Raw genomic sequence first — 26,585 nt, forward strand, 5'->3', positions numbered from 1 at the left:
TAAAATAAAGACAATCTTACTCTTTTGACCATTTTTATTGAAAAAGTAATGACGCCATGATGGAAAAACTAAAATCTCAAAGCCAGTCAACATTAACATTACACCAAGCAGTTATAAATGAAATATACTCTCACTAGCCACTATTAGGTACTCCTTGCTTGTACAGGGTTGGAACCCCCATTGTCTATAGAATTACCTAAATTCACAACAATTCTCTGGCGTTTAAACAATAGGGTTAGAACCCTAACCCAAATGAGTCCTATGAATCCATACTTTCATGTTTACACCAAATTCTAACCTTACCATCTGAATGTTGCAGAAAAAATTGAGACTCATCCGACCAGGCAACATTTTTCAATGTTGGTCCAGTTTTAGTGACCTGTGTGATCCAAATTGAGTAGAGGCCACTGGTGTAGTCTTCTGCTGCTGTAATCCATATCCTTCAAGGTTCAAAGTTTTTGAATTTGTTTCCATTCAGAGATGCTCATCTGCATACCTCAGATGTAAAGAGTGGGTATTTGAGTTACTGTTGCCTTTTTATCGGTTCCAACCATTCTACCCATTCTCCTTGCCCATCAACAAGGCATTTCAGCCCAGGAAACTGACGCTCTCTGGACAGTTTCTCCCTTTTGGATCATTTTCTGTAAATCCTAGAGAAGATTGCAGTTTCTGAAATTCTGAAACCAGTCCGTCTGGCACCAACATCCATGCCCCACGTTCAACACCACTTAAATCACCTTTCTACCCCATTCTGATGCTTGGTTTGAACTTCAGCGGACCCTCTTGACCATGTTCACATGCTTGAATGGATTGAGTTGCAGCCACATGATTGGCTGTATAGATGTTTGCGTTAACTAGAAGTGGTACCTAGTAAAGTGGCAGATGAGTGTACATTAACTACCAACCAGGAATTATATTGATACGCTCTCAGTTTACATGAATGTGATAAAACCACCTCACCATTGAATTACCTAAAATATACTTCAATTGTCTCAAACATGTATCAGTCAATGTCAAAGTTTATCCTTAACATTAGATAAAATACCTGGGTTGTAGGGCACATCAAGTTCAGTGTTACTGAAAGGTAGGCTAGCTGGTCTAAGGAAAACTTCCAGGTAATGGCCAGGTAATCTCATTATGTGGCAAAAATCTGGTGGACTGTAGATTTTAGCACGTGTCGATAATGGAAAAAGTAAAACCTCTTTTGAGGATCTCTTACTGTGTATGTATCTAATATGACATGACTTCAAATGTATCTGCAAACAAAAGCAACATTCATTAAGGTTGACCATTTACATATGTATCAGTAGAGAGATCATATCACTGTTAAACATACAGTACTAATTCAATAACGTTTTTAACTTCAAATTGTACATAAAATTAATTTATCATTTTCTTTTTGCTTATAAAAAATTAAACAAAATACAGTTACCAAATATAAATAACAATTGTATGCTGTGTCAGCTATACAACATACTGAGCACCTTCAACTTTGTCAAAGTACAACAATGGATAAAGTTTTTCACCTACAAAGTCCCCTTTTCTCCATATGGTAATAGTTTTTCAGTAAGTTAGTTCTTAATATTTCACAAAGGAAACAGTAACGTCAGCTAAACCAGGGACCCAGCCTGGCTCTGAGCTGGAACCATGATGGGCACAGCCCCCATACGTGTCAGGGTGGAGGAGCTGATGCTAGCCAGCATCGTGAGAGGATGTGGCACCTGGGGCTGGGCCCCCTCGGTCCTGCTGGGGGTGTTGAGCATGAGGCTGTGGGGGGCCTGGGGAGGGACTCCATTAGTGCTGGGCGGTCGGAGGCTCCTGTGGTTCCTGTGTGGAGGGGTGCCACCGATGTTGTAACCCGGGAGGCCCTGTAAGGGGTTGGGCTCGCCAGGTCGCAGCCGGTAGGCATTGAGCAAGGAGCCTGTGTCCGAGGCAGGTGCGGAAGGGTATGGGTAGTGAAAACTGGGCTGATCTCGTGGTTGGGGACTCGTTGCTATGGAGGACAGTGTGCCGTTCTTGGAGATGTTATCTGATCCTGTCCCGCTCTTTGCCCAGGATACGCGCTTGGGTGCTGGAGCATCCTCCCTGCCACGGACAGACAGAAAGCCAAACGATGAAAAAGACAAGACAACAACCGCATACTGAAAAAAATTACTAAATGTAAATACCGTAATTAATACGGTTAATTATTTAAACGGTAAAATTAAATAATTAGAATTTTAAAAAGGCATGAAATACTTAGTATTGAAATTGATTTTTTAGGCCGACACATTTTAGGCCCAAATATTTTAGGTGAACATTTTTTAGGTGAAACAATTTTTGGTAATAAATAGTAAATTTTTGGGATCAGATTTTTTTTCGTGCAAATTTGAACAATTTGATATTTTTTTTTAATAATAAGTTTTCAATATTATGTCATTGATTTGCTTCCATACATACAGTCTATACCGACAAGGTGGCGAACATAAAAAAATCTCACTTAATTTCATTGGCAATCTCCTCTTCTGTGTCTCCCCTCCTTCTCGATATGAAGATGAGGAAGAGCACAATGGCTACCAGGCCAACTATGGACCCCAAGGCGGTGGCTGCGATCACCCCGGCGTTGGAAGCTGTGGGCCGGGGAAAATAAGAAGGACGGTTCAGCCAGGACAACGAGGATCAGGAGCAGTTGGATTGCGGTGTGCCAAACAGTACGTACAGGTAAAGACCTCCAGGTTGATGGAGCAGCTGTCTGCTCCGGCGGTGTTGCTGGCTCGACACACATACTTCCCTGACATGCCTTTTGTCAGATTGCTCAGCCTCAGGGTGCCTTGTCTCTCATCTGGAAGGAAAGCACCGCACAGCACACTATTCAGGATGATGGCCTGCTAAAGTAGGTTGTGACAAATAAAAAAAACACACACAGATTGTTCTGTTAGCTGATCACATACAGCTAGACGCACTACCAACGGTAATGTACTCTACTCTAAATAACACACACTGTAAACATACATTAAAATGCCATCAACACAATATGATCCTGGAGAGAGTGATGTTGTGGAAGGCTGTCAGGTCAACTTTGCTGGGAGGGTTTGTATGTTTTGTCCATCCCCCATCATCATACATCTTAGTAAAAATATCAGGAAATAATAGAAGAGTTGTTATATTCAGGCTTCTATTCCTAATGCAGGAAAGACTAGTAGTATTCACACTATGATGTCAGCTGCTTTCATTTTGAGGGAGGAGACTAGCGTTTAAAGTGTCCACCGACATTCTCACAAACAGCTGTTCCCTAGTAATGGGAGAGAAATGCTGTTTGATAACATCCTCCCGTACCATCTGCTACAGGACAGGGATGGTCAGGGCTGCATTGTCACAACAAAAGGTCCTCCATGATGACAACTCATGGTTTCCATTTCACAGTAAACCAAATCTGTCTAGGGCAGATTCTACCGTAGGCTCTCGTACTTGAAATGGGAACTCATTCAGGAAATCAGTTATGTTTACTTGGAACTTGGAAATAAGTACATTTACAGGAAATACAAAGTAATGAACCCTGCATCAAAAGCGTCATGAATTGACACAAGTTAAAGCCCCATTTCTGGATATTTCTGTGTGTTCCAGGTGACACACCTACTGCCATCTGTGACATCACTCTGATGTCCTGTCATTGATGGTTTAATCACAAGGTTGAAAACAAGGTGACGGAAACTGGACCTGAGTGGGACAGATTAGCAGCATCAGCGAACCCTCACTTGGCTTATGTTTAACCTTAAACAGCAATCAGAATCCCACCATGAGGTGACCTGTTAAGTCTCTTTATGTGACCTTTACTTAGAAGGTGGGTATTATCAGCGTTAATACAGTGCAATTCATCAAAGAAGTAGACTATGGAAACTGTAGAGCAAGATAATATACATAAATCCTTCACTTTATACAAAAAAAAATGCTATTTTGAACAGCTGTAACTTATTTACATACATATTCCGAATCATGTAAACATATTTGGATACACATGCATATATTTCTTCTTCTTTCTTTGTATATGAACTACTCTCACTTCACAACAAGACATTCTCCTCAATCACTGCAACTATTCTGATGTTACTCTGCAGAAACCACTTTTTGAGTTGTATTTGCATTTTTTTTATTGCAATCGGGATTACCATGACGTTTTGTCATGTACTTTGCACATTGCCGTGTACTTAATAGCCATGTCAAGAGGATGTTGACACAGTAGTTACAAATATTTCTCTCAGCCAGATGGCCACGAGGTCACATCGCCATAGAGACAAAGTCACTGCAAAAACTTTGTTACTAGCTTGCCTGGTCACGGAATGTATATTTAACCATAGATACAGCACACTGAGAGCATAAGGTCATCTATGTTATGTTATGAAAATAAATATATAGTACCAGTCCAAACTTTTGACTGGTACTGTATATAGCTTGGGAAAAAACACAGCTAAAAGGTAGGAATTCTAGTTGGGGTTGCAGTGTGACATTGAGGTGAAGCTCTATGTGACAGAGGATTACTGCTGGCTAGGGAAGAGCTGTGAAGGGCTGCAGGAGGATGTTAGTGTGGAGTGGATGAGTGAGACCCTTACCCATGAACCCAAGAACAATCAAGGGCTGGGGGCAGGACTTCCATTCTAGATCATGCAGGAGGAGACAGTGGTGGAAAGAAAGGGTGAGAAGGGGGGTAATGCACATTGATGGAATGCTTTGATTCTGAAACATTTGAAATTCTGTCCCTTTGTAGGGACCATTCATGTATATGTGACTGAGACATGCGAGTGAGTGAGTGAGTGAATGAATGAATGAAAGAATGTGCAAACAATGCAAGCAAGCAAGCAAGCATGCCTCTGGGTCTGTATGAGTGTACATATTGAAACCAATGGAAAATATACATTATTGGGAAAACAGATTAGAAAAAAGGGTGTAAAACCTCTATAAAGCGATGAAGAAAAGGAAACTGTTCCAATATACGGTTAGTCAGCCTAAGCTCCATTATTCAGAGACAGCTGGCGTTTTCACAAGAGAATCATGTATTTCTCAGAACAGCTACGAAACACAAAGCATATTATCTATTGACTGGAACAAAGAGCTGGAAACAAAATAGGTATTTTATTTTAGGTAAATTGTTTCTAACGTGTATGCAGTGCAATTTGCTCATGTTGTCTGGGTCTTTGACAGATTTAGTGATAAATATGTCGACATTTCAAAGGGCCTGGCATGATTGAACACCCCTTAATGTGATCTGTCCAGACGATGCATGGCTGTGTCTTTATAACTCCTGAGGCATCCAGCAATGCAAAAGGAACACATTAAAAAATGACTTCATCACCAGGGAAAAAGATGAGTCTCTGCAATTCCACTTCTTGTTTGATAGAATTCATACAGCGTAGCACAAACCGTGTGGTAAGTACTATCGCTTTGCCCATAAAGCAATGGAAATTCATGAAAGGACCTTCATTGACCATAGTGATTGTTGACCCATAACCCTAATACTCACTCTGCATAGGGGAAAAGTAGACCTCGGACACTGGGGCTGCCTTGGTCCACTTGTACTGAGGCACAGGTTTGCCAGAGCTGGACTTACAGCTTAGAGTCACGTTTCCGTTCAGCACAGGGTTTCCTGTCAGAGTGCACTCTGGAGGCGAGGGAGGGACTGAGCGGGAGTGAAAGATAGGCAGATAGATTAAAGAGCCAGATCAAGACAGAAACACAAGAGATAAATGAAAGCACGTAGCAATACATCTTGTAGTACTATTGACCTTCAATTGACCTTCCAAAGGATGATTCAATCCATTTGATAACTATATATTGTTTCCTAGAATGGATGACTATACAAGGTGATAGGTGCCATGGGTCTGTGACCATCTGCTGTGGCTGTGGGATATGCTGTAATGGCTAGACAGTACTATACAGTACATGTCAACTGTGGAGATCAGTTTCATTTCCAAAGTGCTTGCCATGTACAGAAATGAGAAAATCATGACAGAAAACAGGCTGCCTAGTCTGTACGTTGTTCATAATAGGGTAATGTTGCTGGTACAGTGCTTCAGCTCGCACTGGCATCCTGAATGATCTGCTACCTTTGACATTAAGGCGCAGTTCCCCGGTGAGGCCTGGAGAACCAGGGATGATGACGTTACAGAAGTAGCGCCCTGAATCCAACTCCAGGGTGTTGTTGATGAAGATAGAGAGGTTAGCAGAGGGCATGGACACACTGAAGCCCACACGCTTCCTGAACTCTGGGCTTCCATCGTTGATAAAGTTTGGGGTGTAGGAGATGATCTGTCAGGCACAGGAGGAAAAACATTGCTTGATATGATATAACACACTGAAACAATTTAGGTAATTGTGATTATACAAGTATTGGCAGCCATAATGTGGATGCACAGAATTTCTGTAATACTGAGAAAGGTTTTTAGGGAAGATGACAAAAGTTGCAGCATTCTTTCGTCCAATACCCAGTACTCATCGAGATGAAATGTTTAGTCCAGCACAGTTTCCCAGGCTACTCAGTTAAAGCCTATGAGAAGTCAACGTCCTTCATAAAGATAATCCTTATATATATGTGCAGATGGTCGAGTTAGATTTTTTTCAGATTTTCTGTTTGAGATAAGCTTATGCGGCAGCAGACAGTGAAACTACTGAGATTATCGTAATCACTGCAAAGAGCATGTAGACACACATGTGCAGGTTTTTAACCTACAGGACACACATGCACCACATTCGCTGGGTCACCATTAGTGCCATGTAATTCATGGCTGTGCATTTGTATCTTCAACTGACTCACACGATAAAAGGTGGTGGAAATAATCCTAATCTTGGTAGATCACCAGCACCCATTCATACTAAATACTACCTCGTTTTGAGGACATTCAAGATGCCGTAGAAAATCTGAACTCTAACATGAAAGTAAAGCAGGTGAACTTTGACTTATCAAACTATGGAATCTCATCTGGATGATTCGGAAAGCTCTTTAGTGTCCTTGTAACATGGCATTAGGCTAAATGAATTGATAGGCTGCTGTTCAATTGTCTCACAAACCTATTAGAATGAAATCAGCAACTCTACTTATCATTTATTTATTGTTTATCTATCTGTCTCAGCTAATACTTTTCAAGACAAATGAGGAAATTCAAAGCAGTCAACGTCTTAAAGTCTGAACCCCTTAACTCACTCACTTGTTTGGACTCGTTGGCCATGAAGTTCCAGATGACTGTGTTCTTATGGATGTCAGAGTTGGGGCTGTACCAGGCCTGCAACACAGCCATCTGGCCCTTCACCACCTCCATGTCTCTCCTGGGGATCTCCACCCGCTGCGAGTCACCTGGAGCAGTTACCACAGCAGGAGAAAAAAAAGATAACACAAACACCGTCACACTGACTCCTGAATTTATGGCTACTTGATATTTTATTATGTATATATTGTCTTTTAACTATTAATCTACTTAGTATTCGTTAGACTTTGTACCTTTAGTGTAGTTAAACCATGTTTTTAAATTTTAAGATTACTATCTGTTTAATGTATGCACCTTCCTGCCAAAGTAAATTCCTTGTCTATGCAAACTTTCATGGTGATTAAAACCCCTTTCTGATTTTGATTCTGAAGCATCACCATTACCCTCACCCCCTGCTCATTCATGTCGCAATGCCCAACATTACAGTTTGAAATACAGGATCATCACTCGTCAAAGTGCCCATGAACGGAAGCCTTGGAAACATCCCACTGTCCCTTACTTGATCATCTTGATATTGTTTTCCTTACTTAGTCTCCTGTGTGAGCAGTTACTGTATCCATGCCACTATAATAATCCTACACATATGCTGTGGTAATCGGATAACCATGTAAATACAGTCGAACATGCAAAGACCAACTGGCATGAGGAATAGAAGGCACATTACAAATCATCCAATTAGAGAAAATTAACCCTTGAATAATAGATAAAAGATTGTGGAGCCCACAACTTTTGTGGGGCTTATGCATAATTTTTTTTTGCGGTTGTCTCCAACTGTCGTCTAGTTTGAAAAGGCATCATAATCACAATTCAAACCCACCACTTTCAGACAAGCATGGCTAATAAGACAAGATCAAGCATTTGAGTTGATAGGACGAACGGGAAACACGTGCTAATCTCAAGCATTAGATGTAATTAGGGTCTGGGGGAATAAAAAAACATATACTAAAAACACACTCAGAATCCTAACTGCCATGTAATGATATATTTACCTTGTGTTTAAATCCTTCCCTGAATACAAAACACAACATAAATCTATAGCAAGAACAATAAAACTGGGGAAAAAATGAGGTACACATATCATCCTAAAGATAAGGATGGTTGTGGTACAGCACATAGCATCAGAAACAAAGGTGAAGGAGTGGATGTCTTGGACCATGATGAGAGACAAGCAGGGGAGAGGAAGGAGAGCAGGGTAGGAGGTCATCAGAGGCAGGATAACTCACAGGGTGGCCAGTCCCCTGAGCTGGTCAGCTGGAGGTGGATCAGCTGATCCCAGCAGCCGGAGTCCTCGAGATCCGCCAGCTTGGAGCCAAGTCGACAGACACACTCAATGAGAACGACCTGGCTCCGGACGGATATAAACGCACCAACGCAAGGCTCTCAATCCCTGAACCGCTAAAACACTAACACCTTCCAAGAGGGGTAGGGTCCTAACCCCCAGTATTCAAAAACACACAAATTCAAGTAGATAGTTTGATCAAGATTCAGTTTGCTGAGACTGTTCCACATCCAGAGCTTCCACAGCTCCACTGCAGACATGCTTTCCTTCTTTTTAGAATTAAACTCTGTTCAGCTGGGAGAATTATAGATGACAGAGAGAGTGGGAGAGAGTGAGTGAGAGAGATAAGAGAGAGACAGTGTGCGTGAGAGAGAGAGAGTGTGCGTGAGAGAGAGAGACAGAGAGACTGGGAGAGATGAGAGGGAGAGAGAGTGTGTGTGTGTGTGTGTGTAAGAGAGAGAAAGAAAGACAGAGAGAAAGAGAGAGAAACCGGGAGAGATAAGAGAGAGAGAGAGAGAGAGTTTGTGTGTGAGAGAGAGACATAGAGAAAGAGAGAGAGAGGGATAGAGACAGGGAAAGAGGGATAGAGAGACAGAGACATAGAGAGAGAGAGAGAGAGAGAGAGAGAGAGAGAGAGAGAGAGAGAGAGAGAGAGAGAGAGAGAGAGAGAGAGAGAGAGAGAGAGAGAGAGAGAGAGAGAGAGAGAGAGAGAGTGCGACTGGGTGTCAATGTGACGTCAAGCCCTGGCATCTTGTTTTTTGGGCTTAAATTTGCAGTTGCTCTATGCTTTCTTATTACCCATGGGATACTTTGACCCCCTAGCAAGCCCACTACCGTGGTGTCACAACATTTAAGTCCTGCAGACTAATCCCTTAACAATCCCTGGCTCAATCTTCCAATTGTGACCCTCGCTTCACAAAACGTCCTAGCAGAGCACTGCAATGATGTAATGCAGGACACTGTGGAACCTGCCAGTCTTTTCTGTCACTTAGACAAGAGTCTACATGGACTGGTGATAGGTATGACTCAGTGGAGAATCATTTAAACGCATATCAAGAGGTTGGGGTTTTCAACCCCTGTAAGCCACTGTCGGAGAAATTAAGAATGTAAGGTTTAATACTGAATAATACTGGTGCTGGCATTCCTTGTCAGCAGAGGAACCCCTCCCCACATCAACTAAAGAAGACACTAGGCTTACGTAATCAAACTTACCTCGGCTGACCATTATCTTACTAGAGATGACATAAATACAGTATGTTTTACCTTATCTGGACTAAGTAAACCATCTGGTCAAGCCTAGTGTCAGGAACTCTGTAAGTTTCCACTGCTAAGGACGCACAAACGTGCACGCGTGCGATACCTCTGGGATTGATCACCTTGACAGCTGATGCAGGGGAGGGGACCACCAATATGTTTAAATGGTCTTACATGAAGACTTGAGACTCAGACAACTTTGTATTGCGATCAGATTTGACTCCTTGCTGGCAAGCATTAAACTATTGTACTTACTTTGAATCCGACGACTGTGCATTACTTGATAAAGAAATTATAGCTTCATAATTGAAACAGTCACTTTGGATAAAAGCATCTGCTAAATGAATGAAATGAGTCATATGCTAACAAAGAGCTCACATTCTTCACGTAGGCTATATAATATCCACCCAAGTCTAATTTTGGAAGGCACATTAATCCAATTGATAACCAACTGATAAATGTTTGACAATTTGACAGACGTTCCTCAGATTTGAACATTGAACATGATATTCATTTAAAATCAAACCAGAATCAGTCTTGGGTGTCATCAGTGTAATCATCACTGATCACAGATTACAGGGATTAGACTGTCAATCTGTGCCAATAAAGATGAGAACCTAGTTTTTATGCAGCAAATGATGAGAAGGCGAAAGGGAGACTGTTCTACCTGGCTTTCCACCCATCCAATGAAATACAACTGTGATTATACAAACCAAAGGTATTATATGTTAGTTTAAATACATAAAACAAACGTCATGAGAGGAACCCAATATGTGTGACTGATAACCCCTCATAACACTAAACAGTCCCATGACTATTCTTGTGGTTCTTGGTCCAGGTTTATCCTCAGTATCTGTGTCAGTGAATTGTTCATCAAATGAAGGAAAATCTGCCCTAATCCCTGGCTGTCTCCATCTGGGTCGTATGTGGCTTCGAAGACAGAGACACATTGGAAGGTGTGGATGTCTGTATCAAATCCATCTAAATCCAAGCCACTAAACCCATGAAATATGACCCCCGTAAGGATGGAAAACTGAACATGCTGCAGTCTGTGTTCAGTCATTTTTCTTCTTGCACATGTTTATTCAAACATGCTAAATGTCTGATGCTGGTGACTACCCTGTTACAAGTCGGTGACAGTCTTTAGTGGTGTGGGCTGTAGAGTTGTGAGAGAAACATAGTTCTGGAAAAAAATACAAAGTACACGATGCCATGCATGCTGGAGCTCAATTAGGAGGGTCACTGTTTCAGATGTAGTATATGAAGTCATCCAGTAGGGGGAAGTATATATTTAGAAGAAATAGCCAAGAGGCACAAATCATTGTGAAACGCTAATTATTTTTAGACAAAAATGAACTAGCTATTGCTAAAACTAATGTTTGAGGTGAGATATCCAGTCATCTCACACAGAACCACTCCTTTGTACTGTTCAGTTGACCCGTACAGGAGAACACCAATTCAGCAATCTGAAAGAGTGGCTGAAGATAGCCCAACTCTCATTAACGTGTCACCCTATCTTCCAGTGTAGCCTCAATTCTCTTTTCACTACAGTCTTTATCATTAGGTAGAGCTAAGAATCTAGTTTGCTCTCTGCCACTTTCTCTCTCTCTTTCTCTCTCACTCGGTCTCTCCATCCCTATCTACGCTGAGCAGGCTCTCCTGTCTCCAAATGAGGCTCTAATCTAGAGAAAGAAGCAATACATTCCTGGTTAAAAAGGCTTTGATGGGAAAGGACAGACAGGTGTGTGATTGGCAGGCATCATGCAAGTCTTACTAGCCTACTGCCGTCGCATTCCAGAGTAACAGAAAAAAGTCACGCCTCGTTAAGAAGGCAGTCCATTGACGTCCTTCACAGCTGCTCAACTCTCAATTTTTCAGAGGTAGATATGACTGACTCAGAATACGAGGTATGCAATAATGTATGGAATATCAGGAGTCTATTTAAGGCGGTACACAAGCAAGAAAAAGGGACGTTCTACAATAAGATACCCCGTCTCTGTAAAACACTGCATATTGGACTGACCCTCGGGGCCTTCAAACAGATGGAGTTTAAATAATAAATATTTGGAGGAGGCTCCTTTAAATTGGATTACATTAGCGTAATCTCTGCAGCTATTTTAAGCCATTTTGAGGGTGCTATCTCATCACAGGAGCTTTAATCCTTCTTAAGTTTTGATTGTGTTCAAATTGATTCGGCATGCACACATGGGCTAAAACTCCTACACACCACTCCTTCTCTCTCTCTCTCTCTCTCTCTCTCTCTCTCTCTCTCTCTCTCTCTCTCTCTCTCTCTCTCTCTCTCTCTCTCTCTCTCTCTCTCTCTCTCTCTCTCTCTTTCTCTCTCTTTCTCTCTGTCTCTCTCTCTCTCCTTTCTCTCTCTTTCTCTCTTATACACAAAAGCACGTTCACACACACAAATGTGCATGAATACACACACATACAGTTCATACAGTCAGACACAAATTGAGCACACACAAGAGATGTAACTAAATCACATTATTTATGAATCTCCTTGTACCGAAGGAAGTGCACTTTATGGGAGAAAAAACTTCCAGGCGTCGTAGCTGATTTCGGGATTACTAGGCTATCTTTCTGTTTTGTCACCTAGAGAGTTTGGTGACTCACATTCAAACGATTCAAGTCAATGTGGAAGGTATGAAAGCCTACCATTACGTAAAACTCCCATCATTTTGATATAAACAATATCAGAGGTATAGCCTCAGCTTCACACTATACTTAATGGAGATCCTAAAATCTCTGAGATTTCAATAGTGCAAAGTATTTGGCCAAAGGCCAAAATAAAATAAAGGATTTATAAATATCTCATCCCCTATGCTGCACAAACTGTTTCCATACTAAGCAACAGAAACAAGCCTTCTGACTCTGGCTTCTCTTTTAGAAATTTGGCAAAGGTACACTTTCTCCCCTTTATCAATCTCAACGGCTAGTGTCCTTCCCCCACACATGCACAGATGGATGGATCTGGAATGACACCTTAAGGAAGCTCACCATGAGAGAGAGAGGGAGAGCCATAGAGAGAGAGAGAGTGAGATAGAGCCAGAGAGTGTTAGGGGTTAGGTTCCCAATCAACTTAACAAGGAGCTTCCCCTCAGTTTCTCCTTTTAGCTGGCACGGTAGACCGACCATTAATCCAAGAGCGTTACATCATAGTTAGCGACACGATCGAGATACAACTGTTAATATTCATCACCATTGATCACTGTGACAGACGACAGCCGTGGCCCACTTGGCTTTAGGAATTCTGAGCAAACTGCCGAACAGATCGCAGGGCTTGAGTATAGACTGTGATTAGGGGAACGACGGTATCCAGGAAGTGGGTCTCCGTAATGACCACCCATAGGGCCAGACAGTGATGGAACTCATTATGTGTGTGATTCTAGAGGCGGTGTTGTGTTCTGCTCTCATGGTGGTTTCATCCACAAGGCTGTGAGGAGAACAGTCATGCAGCTCCTTATTTGAACTATGATCCAGTGCTTCCCATCAACATCTGACCTCTGACTGCAATCTCTACCCACTGCCTCACTCTTTCTCGTGACTCCACCACACACGCTTGTTGACATGAATATTTATGCTCTGACTGTGGCACGGTTCGGCATGTCTGCGTCTTCCAAATGTCATACTGTCGTTAGAGCGGTGACTTCTAGGGAGTGCATTTATCATCAGCTACCCCCCAAGCTGAGGAACATTAGAAGGAAAAATAGAGAGGAAGAAGAGCTGCATGCCTTTCTGATCATGAAGAGAATGGATGCGTGGGAGCTTTGATCATAAGCCAGGCACAAAGCGTTTTGATGCAGTGTTAATGCACACAGCACACTAAGGCAAGCAAGCCCCCTTATTGTAAGTCTTACAGTAACTTACAATAACAGCAAGCCGCACGTTGTGTGTGTGTGTGAGTGCTCGTGTTTGTGTGCGTGGATGCTTGTGTGTGTGCTGGTGTGTTAGTAAGCTGATGTGTCAGTGTGTGTGTGTGTGAGTGTGTCCATGTGTGTGTGTGTCCGTGTGTCACAGGTCAAAACCGTGTAAAAACAGGTTCACTTCAAAACCTTACAAAAACGAAACTCTTCTAGTTAGTGAATGAGGAAAGAGGAGGGAGGTTGGGTCACCCTGCTCTCTCTCGTGTAGGATTTTGACGGGTGTCACTGGCCTCATCAGGCTCGCTGTCCATCATCCGATGCCTCAGCCCACACTGCCCCAGGCCCTTGTGGCAGGAACTGGTGGCAGGGAATGAAAGGGAAGCGTTGGACTTAAATAGGTCTGCAGTATCACACCACAACAGCAGCTAACCACCATTCCGCCCCAACACTATCTTGGGCTTTGAAGAAGATATTTAAAAGCCATTAGTGTGGCAGGAGGGCAAGGGGTGGTGGTTTCATCTCCCAGATCTGTCATGTGTTCGGCTGAGGAGGAGCCAGCCTGACAGAGAGGGGAACCAGCCTGACAGTGACAGAGAGAAGAGGCTGCTAAGGCTGGACTCAAGATGGAACTGAATCTTTGCCAATAATCAAAACACAGAAATCTCATTGGTGTACTACCTACACTGGTATTGTACAAATCCTAATCCATATGACTGGCATGGTGGTTAGTAATCACCATCAACAACACACATTATATTGAGGCTCAGGAATATCCTCTGACCTAATGCCATATAAATCCAAAACAGTAAACCTCCAGTTTAAGAAAACAACAAGGATCCATTCCTTGCAGAAGGACGCTTGATCTTGGCACTTCGCACAGATTAGACTGTTCCAGTTTTTTGCGAGGACATGAATTCACTACCCAGGAACCCACGGTTCCATGCCTTCTCGGAAATGAGATCATTAAAAATTAACACTGTGCTGCAGGGAGGATTGTCTACATTGACGTTACAAAATTATAAAATCAGACAAAAATGAATGTGACATTGAGAATATTCTCCGGTTAGCAGCATTTCTGACTGAACAATAGTGCATACGGGACATGGGGAATCAACCAGCATGGAGAACTGGAGTGGTGGGTGTCTGAAGGAGTTACAATCATAAATAATGATGTCATTCTCATTCTGTTCCAGAGCATTGACCGGCATGTTGAACAGACAGAGAGTTTGTAAGGGGATGTGTGTAGAATGACTTGACTATGTGGTTGGGAGTGCTATGGGAGTGTTTTGAACGGTGAGAAAGTGCATGAGTGATTTATTGGTCTCTAGATGAAAGGCAGCTTGTGCTGTGCCTAGAGCACAATCCATGCAGCTGGGAGCCTGCTGGAACATCTGACCAAGCCTCTGGGCTCAGGTGGCCCCTTCGGAGACAGAGAGTGACCAGCCAAAAGATTAAGCACTCAGATCCAGTCCACACACACACACACAATCACATGTAGTCCAAAACCCATTGAGATGCGTGGAGCTTTGCCACTGAAAGAGCCTGGAGACCAGAGGATATCTTCAGTCAGTCAAGTCGCCACCTGAGCCCTGGTTGGTTTATAGCTCCAGCACTGCTGCTGCTCTACTCCTTTTAGGGAGCTGAGAGATGAAACAGTGTTATAGTGTATATTTCTATACACTGCCCAAAAATTCTAGTTTCTAGTCTAAATATCTCATTACACTTCAAATACGGCACAATTACCTAACAAGTAACATTTCAGTGAGATATAGGTACGTTATTTTATACACACTGCATCTTGAATATCTTGGTAAGTGAAGTGTCTTGATAAAAAAAGATCTTGTTTTGAGTTGAATCTCAGATTAAACAAGCTTTTTTTTACATATCATGTACTTTTCAGGTACTAATCTGCTTTATTGATCTTGAAAGGCCTAAATATCACATCTTTTTTCAGAATTGATTTAACAAAAACATTTTTACTTGTTCCACAGTCAGATTTGTATTACAGACTTATTACAAGTAAAAAAATCATTTAATAGATTTTTCTTCAGTTAACATCCAAGTATCATAATTTCCAGTGCAGCTCTCCATCTCGTCAAACTAATCCCTCACTTGGTGTTTGATAAAACTAATTTCACACTGGACAAAGTCCATCGCTGAACCTTGGATGGTAAATAACGGACGCTCTAAAAATAATCCCCAAAAGCCCTTTTTTTAACAACATTAGAGGGGGTGTAAGTGTGGTGACATGAAATGGGGTATACTCATGGATTACGCCACAGAGTAAAAGGATTCAATGGTTCCCACACCCTGCTACAAGTGATTAACAGAGACAGGCTTTCAGCCTCAAGACAGGGCAAACCGGTAAACAGGCAGCAGCAGCATGAGTATAGGATTGCTGATGGTGAGATTAGATGAAGGCAGCCTCCTTCAGACTGACCTTGTTGGGCTTCTGTGTCATAGTGACAGACAAGAGTGAGATTATTCAGGTTTCTTACCGTAATAATCCTCTTTGGCTTCCATAAAATGGTGTGTTTCATTAGCAATAGCAGGGTTCCTCTTTCCTCTCTCTCTCTTTGCATAATATGGCTACTTGTGATTGATCTTCTCAAACTTTGACGCCAACAGAACATTGTACTTTACAGAACCCCTAGCAGTCAAAAAAAAGAAGAACCAGTTGTATTTTTGGCTCCTGTTTTATTTTTTATTTTTTTATAAAACTGCTGAAGATGGCAGCAGCAGCAGGTGGGCGATGCAAATCTATGAGATATGAAACTTGGAGACTGAAAAACACTGTCAAATCTCCGAGTGGTTTAATCGATCAACAGCAGCGTTGCATCGGCAGAAGCTGAGTCAGCGGAGAATTGGCGATAAAACACAGCAACGTCAAGAGGTGCAGCCGTCCTCAGCTACATAACATTTAAAAAGAATTATTCAGACAGTATGCATGCTGAGGTGTGCTACATTACCATAAACATATGTCGTTTTTATTCAACCAGAACTTTGTTCAACATTCCTTGCACACAAAAAATAGATAAAATAAATGCTATATTTCACTGCGCTGTAAAAAAAAAAATACGAGAAGCTGTTTCTTGTAGTTGTTGACAGGACCAACCACTGTGAAAGCTGCCATGCTAAATCTAGCTGTCTGCAGTTCTGTACATCTTGTGTTATTTCCAAAATAGATCTTGCATGCTTCCATCTCAACCTGCAAGACACACTAATATTGACATTAGAAGGATGTTTTTTTTTTTTACTAGTCTGTCAATCAGGGCCCGGGGTCGGTAAGACAGTTTTCCAGGTCATCAGCTCAACACCGCTGGGAGATACCATCCTGTATGTTATCCCTGATCTCAGACTGAGCTGGTGGGCAGATGAAAGCTAAGGCCAGAGCACACATCAAGAGAGCTGCCAAAACACCAACACCAAAAGACACGCAAACGAAAGGTGATCGTGCCTTTTCAGTTGTAGCCCCTACTCTGTGGAATAAACTGCCAATTTTTATCAGGTCATCCCCCACCACCGAGACATTTAAGTCTCGATTTAAAACATATTGTTTAATCTTTGGCTTTCGAGTCAGTTTAGGGTCACTCGTGCTTACTGTAATTGTGATGTTTGTCTGTTGTTCTTATTTATGGTTGTTTTGCCCTATTTGATGATTTTGTACAGCACTTTGGTCGGCATCGGCTGTTTTTGAATGTGCTTTATAAATAAATAGGACTTGACTTGACAGAATATCGACCAGCTACCATTATCAAGAACACTCCGGTCTCTGGAGTTGGGTTTAGACTGTTCTGTAAGTGTACTTATTTACAGTAAACAGTCTTCATTAATTATCTCCTTGTGTTGTTGTTCCATTTATGTCAGTTTATGCCTCTATCTCCGTGACAGTTGGCAGTGAGGGGGTTAAGTCTTTAATTCACACACAGATCAACGGAGCATTGATTAGTTTGGATGGTGCCACTGTCATAAGGCCACTCGCATGTCCCTTGGGGGAGGAAAGTTCAGCGTGTGTGTGTGTGGTGCACAAGCTTAGCACTGAGTGGGCTTAGCGTGAGTCTTTGTGTGCACGCTTTTAAGTGTGTGTGTGTTTGGTAACACCCCCTCTCTTTCTCTTTCTCACTTTCATCAGTATACACAATATAAAATCATTTTACACAACTGTTCTCTGTTTTACGTTGTGTGTTAGCAGTCTCAGGTCGGCCAGGCCAGGCCACGCCCCTCTCTCCACCAAGCTCCGTTTCCATGGCACTCCTGTTGATGGAGCATAGCTGATGTTTCTTCGGCCAGGTTCGCTAAGCTGTCTCTCCACATTCTAATCTTATTATCAGTCCAAGCTGGCTTTAGGAGGGAGGGACCTGGGGACGCACAGAATCCCAGTCGCATGGGGTGGGGTTGGGGGTGGGGTTGGCGGTGGGGTTGGTGGTGGGGGTCACACCATTTAATCTGGCCACCGTGCTTTCATTTTTGACACTATTGCCTCAGGACCTTTCTGTTTGTGAAGGAGAGAGGAGGGTGTATACACTTCTTTACTTACTATTACAAAATATTTGTACCCATATTAATAGGTTCCCTCTATGAAATCCCCAATAGCTTTAAGTCTTAATTTTCTTAAGTCAGTTTAACTCTATCAACTTCAATATAAAAGTTCAAATCAAACATCATATTGTGAATACACCACTTATGTTGGACATTGTGGCACCTCCTAATGTAATTAAAGTTGTCTGTTGCACTCTGGCTTGAGGCCAATCGCACTTCAAAGAAAAACCTTTTCTCGGAAGTGGGATCAATTCTGGTGTACGAGATTCATACCTCTTTCTAAGACCATCTAAGAGTGTGGAAGAGGTATTTTTATTAATAGAAGTCTAAATACATTGTGATGTTGATAACCTCAACAGAAGCTACTCAAAAGTTAACCTTTTTTGACCTAGACCATTATGCCAACACAATAGTTGGTCAAAACTCCTTTTATCAGAATATTACTCCGATTAATCAATAGATTAACACATCAGTAAAAAAAAAGACAACAATAATTGTCTTACAATTCTTAAATATTGAAAATTGCATAGCAATCTGTATTTCAAAAGCATGGATAAGATAAAGTGAGCTGTATAAATGTTTAATGATGGCAGGTAAGCCACACAGGGTTGTTGGTGCATTGAGCCGTGATATTTACTGAACCATTATGAGATATTGAAGAATGTAAAGTGCCATGATCTCTGCTACTCTACATGGCCTGGTGGACTTACTATATAGCCTAACAAATATGATAGCAAAACTGGGTGATGCTAATGCTCAAAGAGAAACCTTTTTTAAATGTGTATTAGGAGATATACAATTGTCAATCCTGAAAATAGTTTCAGAAAGAGCACAATATCTGGCCATGCCGAGATATTGGGATTTGGAAGGATAGTAATGGGACAGGGAGAGGCAATGGAGAATGGACTGTGGATGGGTAGCCCAGGAGTGAAAATAAAACAGAAATTAGGAATTTATTTTCCCGTCAAAGTTGAATTCCCCAAGCGGAAGAGTGTTGGACACACAGAGTGACGGCACATGCCAGGTGGATATTACCTGCTCGAATAAAGAATTTTCAAGGCTCAAATCAAACTCCATTTCCTTTCAATACTGACATCCTGTCTTTGACTTTGACTGACATTAACATTGCTGCTCGCATTCTTGGATTGTGGATAAACTGCACCAATAAAAAGTAAACATAGCATAAAGACTTAATAGAGAACCAAAGGCAGTTATTAATTTAGTTTCTCGCATGTACTATGTACTTTTCCTTTTCCCGTAGTTATGATTATACATGTACTTCTGACCTTAAAAAATCGCTGATGTAAAAAAATTATATTCCTTGGCTTCCCCCCAATGAAACACTAACATCCTTAAAAATTATATGTCCTTGTCTGTGGCCTGCCTAGGAAGCTAATTCAGTCATCACACAAGGGATATGAATATAACTGTGCACATGACTGCACTGATGGGTAGATTTAAATTTGTGCACTGATCTCTACTTTTAAAGAACTCTGTCATGATTCCTTTTCAGCTTTTTTCACATAAAACAAACTGAACAAAGGCTTCCTGTCACTGTGGAAGACCATACAGGCACTGGCTACGAATACTCCTTTGCTGAAATATTACTGATATAAATTCAGATGCATGGGTTCATGTCTACTGGGTCCTGAACCTGCCTGCTTGAAAATACCACTGAGTCTGACACAGAGCCTTGTCTTTCAATGTCAGGCTTCACTGACCAGAGACATTCCCAGCCAGTAAATCCATTTCCAAAAACACTTTATGCTTTATTTTACACACCGCAGATTCCCTCTGTATGGATCTGAACCCACTCAACCCCCAAATTAGCTTTTGGCAACCCAACTTTGACAATGCCAATGTCTAATGTCTGTTTTCATGAATGGACCATTCCTGTGGTGAACACAGATTTTTTTTTAAAGTGTAAACATGGATGGATGTACATGGATGGCATTAAGCCTGGCCACACAGCAATCCATTCACAACAAAACTAAATAGTATTTTACTCAACTTGATGTCCACTACTAACAAACACGTCTTTTTTTATCAGTAGCAGCAATATCAAACAAAAAAATAGTTTGAGAATGTTCAAGAAAAAAAAGCTGTTTCACTCCTGCCTATATTTCTTGACTGAACTTCAAACATTACAGCCCATGTCTGAGTGCATATTATTACTTCACCTACATTTACTAACTGAAATGGGAATAATATAAGATGGAGTCTGTGCCATGCCTTTAAAGTAGTTAGGGTTACTGGTCTTATCAGCTTGGAGCAGGTTTCTCCTGGTCTGTCCTGTGCACTTTACTGAGACTAGATCAATTTAGAGAGGCAGCCAACCTCAGGGTCTGAAATAGAAACGACACTGTTCCCCCCTGACTGAGAGCCTCTAATGCAATGACCATGTATTAGGCTTATGACCTGCTGGTATATAACCTAGACCCAATTTCACAACATTTCTAGTGTCATTACCTCATTACGACAGAAAAATATTAGTGGAAAGTGGCAACATTGGCTTAGTGGAGACTGGTATAGACTACAAAAAGGGTCATATGTAATTTAAGGATAATAACCACCCATTATAACAGTCCATAATAGAAAGGTCCCTGTCATCCTCCTTGCACACCAAACAGACATATGTAGCCTACTGTATGTGATCTTGATCTGAGTGTCTTTGTTTATATATTCAATGAAATGTTGAACATGTAAATACATTTTATCCAGAATACCTACTACAAATGAAATAGTGACGACGCGGCTGCTTTCAAATCAATCTTTCATGAATACGAGATCAGAGCCTGAGTTGCAATTCCCTGATCTTTACATGTTCTTGTTCAAATGACATTGATTTCCGTACGGCATCTTTTGTAGACCTCGATCCAACTAGGAAATAAGCCTTCTTTCTCAAGACGTAAACTGAAACCGTGGTTCACCAATGAATAGCTTTGAGTGAAAGGTAGATTGGTCAATTGATTTGAGGTAAAATCATTATAGTACCTTCCCTGGTTTGAATCCTCAGTCAATTGGAAGAAGTGTTGGGTTGGAAAGACGTGACACATCTGTAGAATACACTGTAGTACATTCTCTCCTTCTTGGTTGGTTGACTGTTTCTATATTAAGCGGTATCTGCCACCACCCTGGAGCATTAATTCTAAAGGCAATTGCCTTACTACCGAAGGGACAGCACAGAGTAGCGTTTGATACTGGAGTAGATTGATGTTAGAGGTAAAATGACTCCCGCAGGGTCCAGCTACAGTAGGTTTTTCTCTCATGACATCTGGCCTGTTGCTGTATAAGACGGCTATGAGTTATCTAAGCATATAAGTTACATATAGTATTTTGATAAGGACCATATCATCATGAAATTGTCTGAAAATTAAGAGTATCCAAACAATTAAGATATCAGCTTTAGAGTGGTAAGTGTACACTTAAGCTTTGAGGTGAATCCCATAGAGACAGCAGGGATGGTTCTTAGCCTCATATAACCAGACCTGAAGCCTTTAACACCAAGTAACCCCACCCGGTCGCTCAGAACAACACCTTGAACCACCTGGCCCAGACGCATGGAGACAACAAGGGGATAAAAGGGTGCCCTCACTCCTCAATGAATACTGATCTCCCATCTCCTCACAGACACAACCATCCATCTCCCCCCTCTTTTCCAGGGGATTCATCACCTGTCCTTTTACCACCACAGCAAAAATACCATCAAGCCTTGCTCCCCAGGCCTATCATCCACCATTACAAAACTAACCAATCTCCAAAAACACTTAGTTTACAAACCCATCTTGGCCAATATCACCCACCAAAAACTCACACGATAGCCCATCTCTTAACAATTACACCTGACCATCCCCAATATTGCATCATATCTAAACACAAAAGTCCTTTGCAAAAGTGTTTAAAATGCTGCTATGTGTGTGTCAGGATATGGCTGAAGAGAAGATGTAACAGGGATTCATTACCATCTATATAATGTAACTCAACAACTGTGCTCGTACTCACCTATGAAGAGGCTCAAACACATTGTGATAAATTACAAAAAATTGAATGATTTACCATATATCTAAATGTTAAATGAAGTGGTATACAACAGGATTCAGACGTCATCTGTCATTCATCCAGTTGTTGTCGGTTAGTTGTGTTCCACTGGGGCGTATGGTGCTTGTATGATCTCTGACACCCACGTTCTGGTGTCTATCAGGGCAAAGGCCTCATTTAGAGGGGGGATTGTACCTCATTAGTGTGTGCTATTTCCCATGATGCACCTGGCCTAAATCACCACAGTCCTCACCCACGCCTGGGTGTAAATGGCAGACTGCTCTCTGTGAGATTCATGATTTATGAGCTGTAGACTCCAGAGCTCTGATCACTGCTTTGCAAACAGGCAGTCTCCTTTGCATGTTACCAAAGGTCAGAAGTACAGTGCAGACATTTAGAAACAGAAAGTTAGAACAGCAAGAAGGACATTCCAAACATAAAAAAAAAAAAAAGGATACTAAAACAGCAGACACACAAAAATCACCGAATAGGGATTCTAGTAAGGCTGAGGCAGGTTGACTCGCTAATTGGCAGAGTGGGATAATGGTGGGATGATGAGTTCTCTGCAAAGCGCCCCGACAGACTCATCTCCGTGGCGACCCGAGCCTGAGCAGGTCTGCCCTCTCAGGCATCATTAGTCACATGAGGACAGGACCTGGATGGAGGGAGTGGAGGGGAGGGAATAATGACAAGCCGTCGCTGTGGCTGCACCTTAACAGCAGCCAGTAAGTCAGTCTGGGGTGTTTTGCTTCACTGCACCGGCTGTCAGACACATTCGGTTTAAGTCCCTCCTTGAGTGGCACACTCGCAGATGAATTTAAGAAAGTCTTGATTACAGATTGACGGACTGAAAACAAACTATGTGTCTCGCTGCTCATTCAAATAAGGAAACTTGAAATTCTGGCACATTAGTATTGGCAGATGGTAGCTACAGATCTTTTTCTACACGTACACAGATGAATTTAAGAAAGTCTTGATTACAGATTGACGGACTGAAAACAAACTATGTGTCTCGCTGCTCATTCAAATAAGGAAATTTGAAATTCTGGCACATTAGTATTGGCAGATGGTAGCTACAGATCTTTTTCTACACGTACACATTGCACTCTCTGTTGTAGAGATGAAATTACATACAGCAGTCTGCACAGTAAAGACTGTGGAGGATTTTCAAGAATAGAGCCTGCTCTAACTCCATCTAGTTAAACAACTCACAGTAACGTGTTAGCCATTAGTTCCAGGCAAGTTGCCTTTTGATTAACGACAGTCTGTTAGTCCAAGGCAAGCTGTAGCCGTTAATTAGGTGAAATATTGACTCTGTGGGATTGGTACATTCTAGGTTCTATGTGGGGGGCACATATAATTGACCATGCTAGCTAGGCATTAGTCTCGCTAATGATTTACGCTGAGAGGAATGGGCGACCCTATGCAGAGACTTCATCCACCTCCGCTGAAATAATCTGCTTGTTAGGCTGCGCCTATTTTGACTATTATCAGGTGCTTTTTATTCATGTTATCTTGTAAAACTCAATTTATTATAAAGCTAAGGGGAGCTGAAACAGTCACAGACTATGGGATTAGTTTATAATATTAACAGGGCCTAAGACACAGCACTTTCAATATCATATCTTCTGAGACATCTCTGCGACTGGCCAGACTGACTACCCAACTGCCTTTTCTCATCCTGTCAGCTGTCTAACAAAAGGTTTGCGTTACCATGGTCCCCTATGCTTCGGATGGGAGCTATAGAATAATTCCCACACCACCAGAAACCTGTCATTTCAAGAGTGAAACAGAGCTAACCACCGCATTAACAATTTTCTGTGCCCTGGGCAACAAGGCTCAAAGTCGGTATCATCAAGATTATATAGCCTACACTTCTATACTATATAAGGCTATCTTGCTACACTGCTTCTCCCCATAGAACACTCTTCTGCAGCCGCAGAACTTCAAGTGACGTGACTCTCGCTCGCAGTGTCATCGGCGTAGAGCTGGCAAGCCGCAAGCAGCATTTGTGCAGGCTGCTGCTAGACTACACAAACACTGTTTTTGACCCGATTTAGCATAATACTTTGATCGAACGAGTTGCAATAAAGTGCTCACATTAAGGAAAGGACTGCGTTCATAACGTGATATAACATTTTAGTTGACGTTGTCCACTTCCCCTCAGATGTCATATGCCCCTGGGCAAGTGCCCAGTTGGCCTGTTGGTTAATCCGGCCTTGGAGCTAACCCCTGACACACAGTGATCGCACTGACATGACATCAAAGCCTGTCCCTTAACATAAATATCTCAAGTTTTTCAAACACATAGACTTACCTACGGGGTCCACAAAATTGTAAACTACGGCTATTCTCCTGATCCATACTATCATTCTCCAGGAGAGGGATTAATAAACCACATCAATAAAGACACATCAAACACATTTTATGTTGACCATGTTAATTCCAGTCAAACCAGGAGTCACCATATGTTTTAATCTCATCAGCGCAAAGCCTGCTTGCCAGTTCCTTGTTAAAAAGCTGCAGCCAGTCAGTGACTACAAAACAACTTATTCTGATTTCTGCTGCCTGAAAGATAAGTGACGTCGATGGACATAGCTTTTCTCAATCAGTCCTTTATTGTGTATATGAGTTGACTCTTAATTCAACTAAACATTTGTAAGTGTCATCGAGTGGCTGATTACAACCAAACACATGCCCAACAGTTAAGACCAGGGGCGCCGCTAGGGTTTCTGAGCCCCCTGATGTAATGTAGGCCTACTCCCGGCCCCAAAATCAAAATCATACAGGAAAGTGTGGGGTTCTGTTGGACCCCCTGTCTGACCAGAGTCCTTAGAATCGTCCTAATCTTCCCCCCATCACGGCGTCCGTGCATATGACTCACAAAGCCATTATTGGTTTAATGGCCAGCGTACTATATGTCTTCCTGCGGTTGTTATAGGTTTCAAGGATGCCAACAGCAAATTAGATAACGAGGTATAGTCTAGATTTAAGTTTGATAGTGACAAAGTGGGCTTTACCAATTTCACACCAGCACATTTCACGCTGTTGATAAATATAATGTCTTGGGCACCTGTCTTGGGTCCATCTGAGTACAATGAAAGATGCAACTTGTCAAATGGATCATTTAGCCTGAAGTACACACAAAAAAAACAATACCTTGAAGAAAATAGGAAAGGGTATCCTATTTTGTAGGCTTTTCCTTTTCAAACACGCCTCCAAAGAAATAAAAGCAGGTTTATACAAAATATTAGAAAAAGCAGTGCATGTACAGTTAATGCACAGGTGTGACGTCACTGGTTATGCTAACTAGCCAATATTCTAGTTATTTAGTCTCATTTATTTATTACATAAAAAAACGTCTTTCTTTGGATGCGTAAAACTTTTGTACGTGATGACCATTTGCCAAGCAAAGAATTTTACTCACCATAATAAATATACAAAAAAATACTTCAATCAATATCACAAAAGTATTTGTGGCTTAAATATCTTACCTTGGACTACCCATAACAACATCAACAGGGCACGAGCTCTCCATGATATCTCCATCTCCCAACATTAACCGTCTGTTCCGGTGCAAGGTAAGTCCCCTCAGATGTGAAACTTACTCGCAAGTAAGCTTCCGTGGAGCGTTGTCCTTTGAAGTAAGTGTTCTTCTTTTTAGACAATGTTAATTTAAGCCATATAACAAAGAAAGCGTGTTGAAGAAAAATAGCTCAAGTTAACGGTTATGAATAATTTCCCTTTTCCCGTCCGGTGCGCAAACAATAGATGACATTGCAGAGAACTGGCAAGGGTGCACTTCTATAAGCATTGTCGAACACTAAACCACGAGAAATAGTTCACTGTCTCACCATGGCACTCATACATCTCATCTCTCCAGTTTTGCTCTCTCCTGCATTTTTCTGCCCGTCTGACAACGCGCTCATAGGTTAGAACAGTTAACTATTCTAGTTCCCAGGATTTCAGCCGTCCATGTATAGCTGGCACCTGCGCGCGCCGGGAACGCCCCCTAATCCTTTTTCCATACAGGTGCCGACCTCCGCTCCATTTCCCCCCTGGAGCCGTATATCAGAACCTCTCTACCATGCAGACTCTTGAATTAATGTATTTTATAGGATTTATAACATAAATTGACATCAATAGTTGATTATTTAAATGCACTGCATTTTTATGAAGAAAAGAATAGTTATTTGACATTGAACAGAAAACATTTGACATAGAAGTCCCCCAAGAGACGCATTAGTCAACGTTGTAAGGGGGCAGGAGCCAGGCTTTTAAGTTGTAATGTAAGTCTGAAGTCCTGCTGTCTCAACTCAAATGGGTTGTCAGGTGAAATATTTATGTCTGCGGGCCCATGTGTTGTTT

At 41.8% G+C, this 26,585-nt stretch overlaps 1 protein-coding gene across 1 annotated transcript; it reads right to left on the minus strand.

The window, feature by feature from the left end:
- Positions 1 to 61: 61 nt before the first annotated feature.
- Positions 62 to 26,180, minus strand: esamb (endothelial cell adhesion molecule b). The gene is made up of 8 exons (XM_047035496.1): positions 26,072 to 26,180; positions 25,712 to 25,854; positions 7,176 to 7,321; positions 6,078 to 6,279; positions 5,495 to 5,650; positions 2,699 to 2,821; positions 2,480 to 2,609; positions 62 to 2,085 (listed from the first exon to the last, which is right to left on the minus strand). The coding sequence occupies exons 2-8, from the start codon at positions 25,764 to 25,766 to the stop codon at positions 1,611 to 1,613; spliced, it is 1,287 nt and encodes a 428-aa protein (XP_046891452.1). The 5' UTR covers positions 25,767 to 25,854; positions 26,072 to 26,180; the 3' UTR covers positions 62 to 1,610.
- Between the last annotated feature and the right edge of the window lie 405 nt (positions 26,181 to 26,585).

Source organism: Hypomesus transpacificus, chromosome 15 (assembly GCF_021917145.1).
Source record: "Hypomesus transpacificus isolate Combined female chromosome 15, fHypTra1, whole genome shotgun sequence".
Taxonomy (NCBI): Eukaryota; Metazoa; Chordata; class Actinopteri; order Osmeriformes; family Osmeridae; genus Hypomesus; species Hypomesus transpacificus.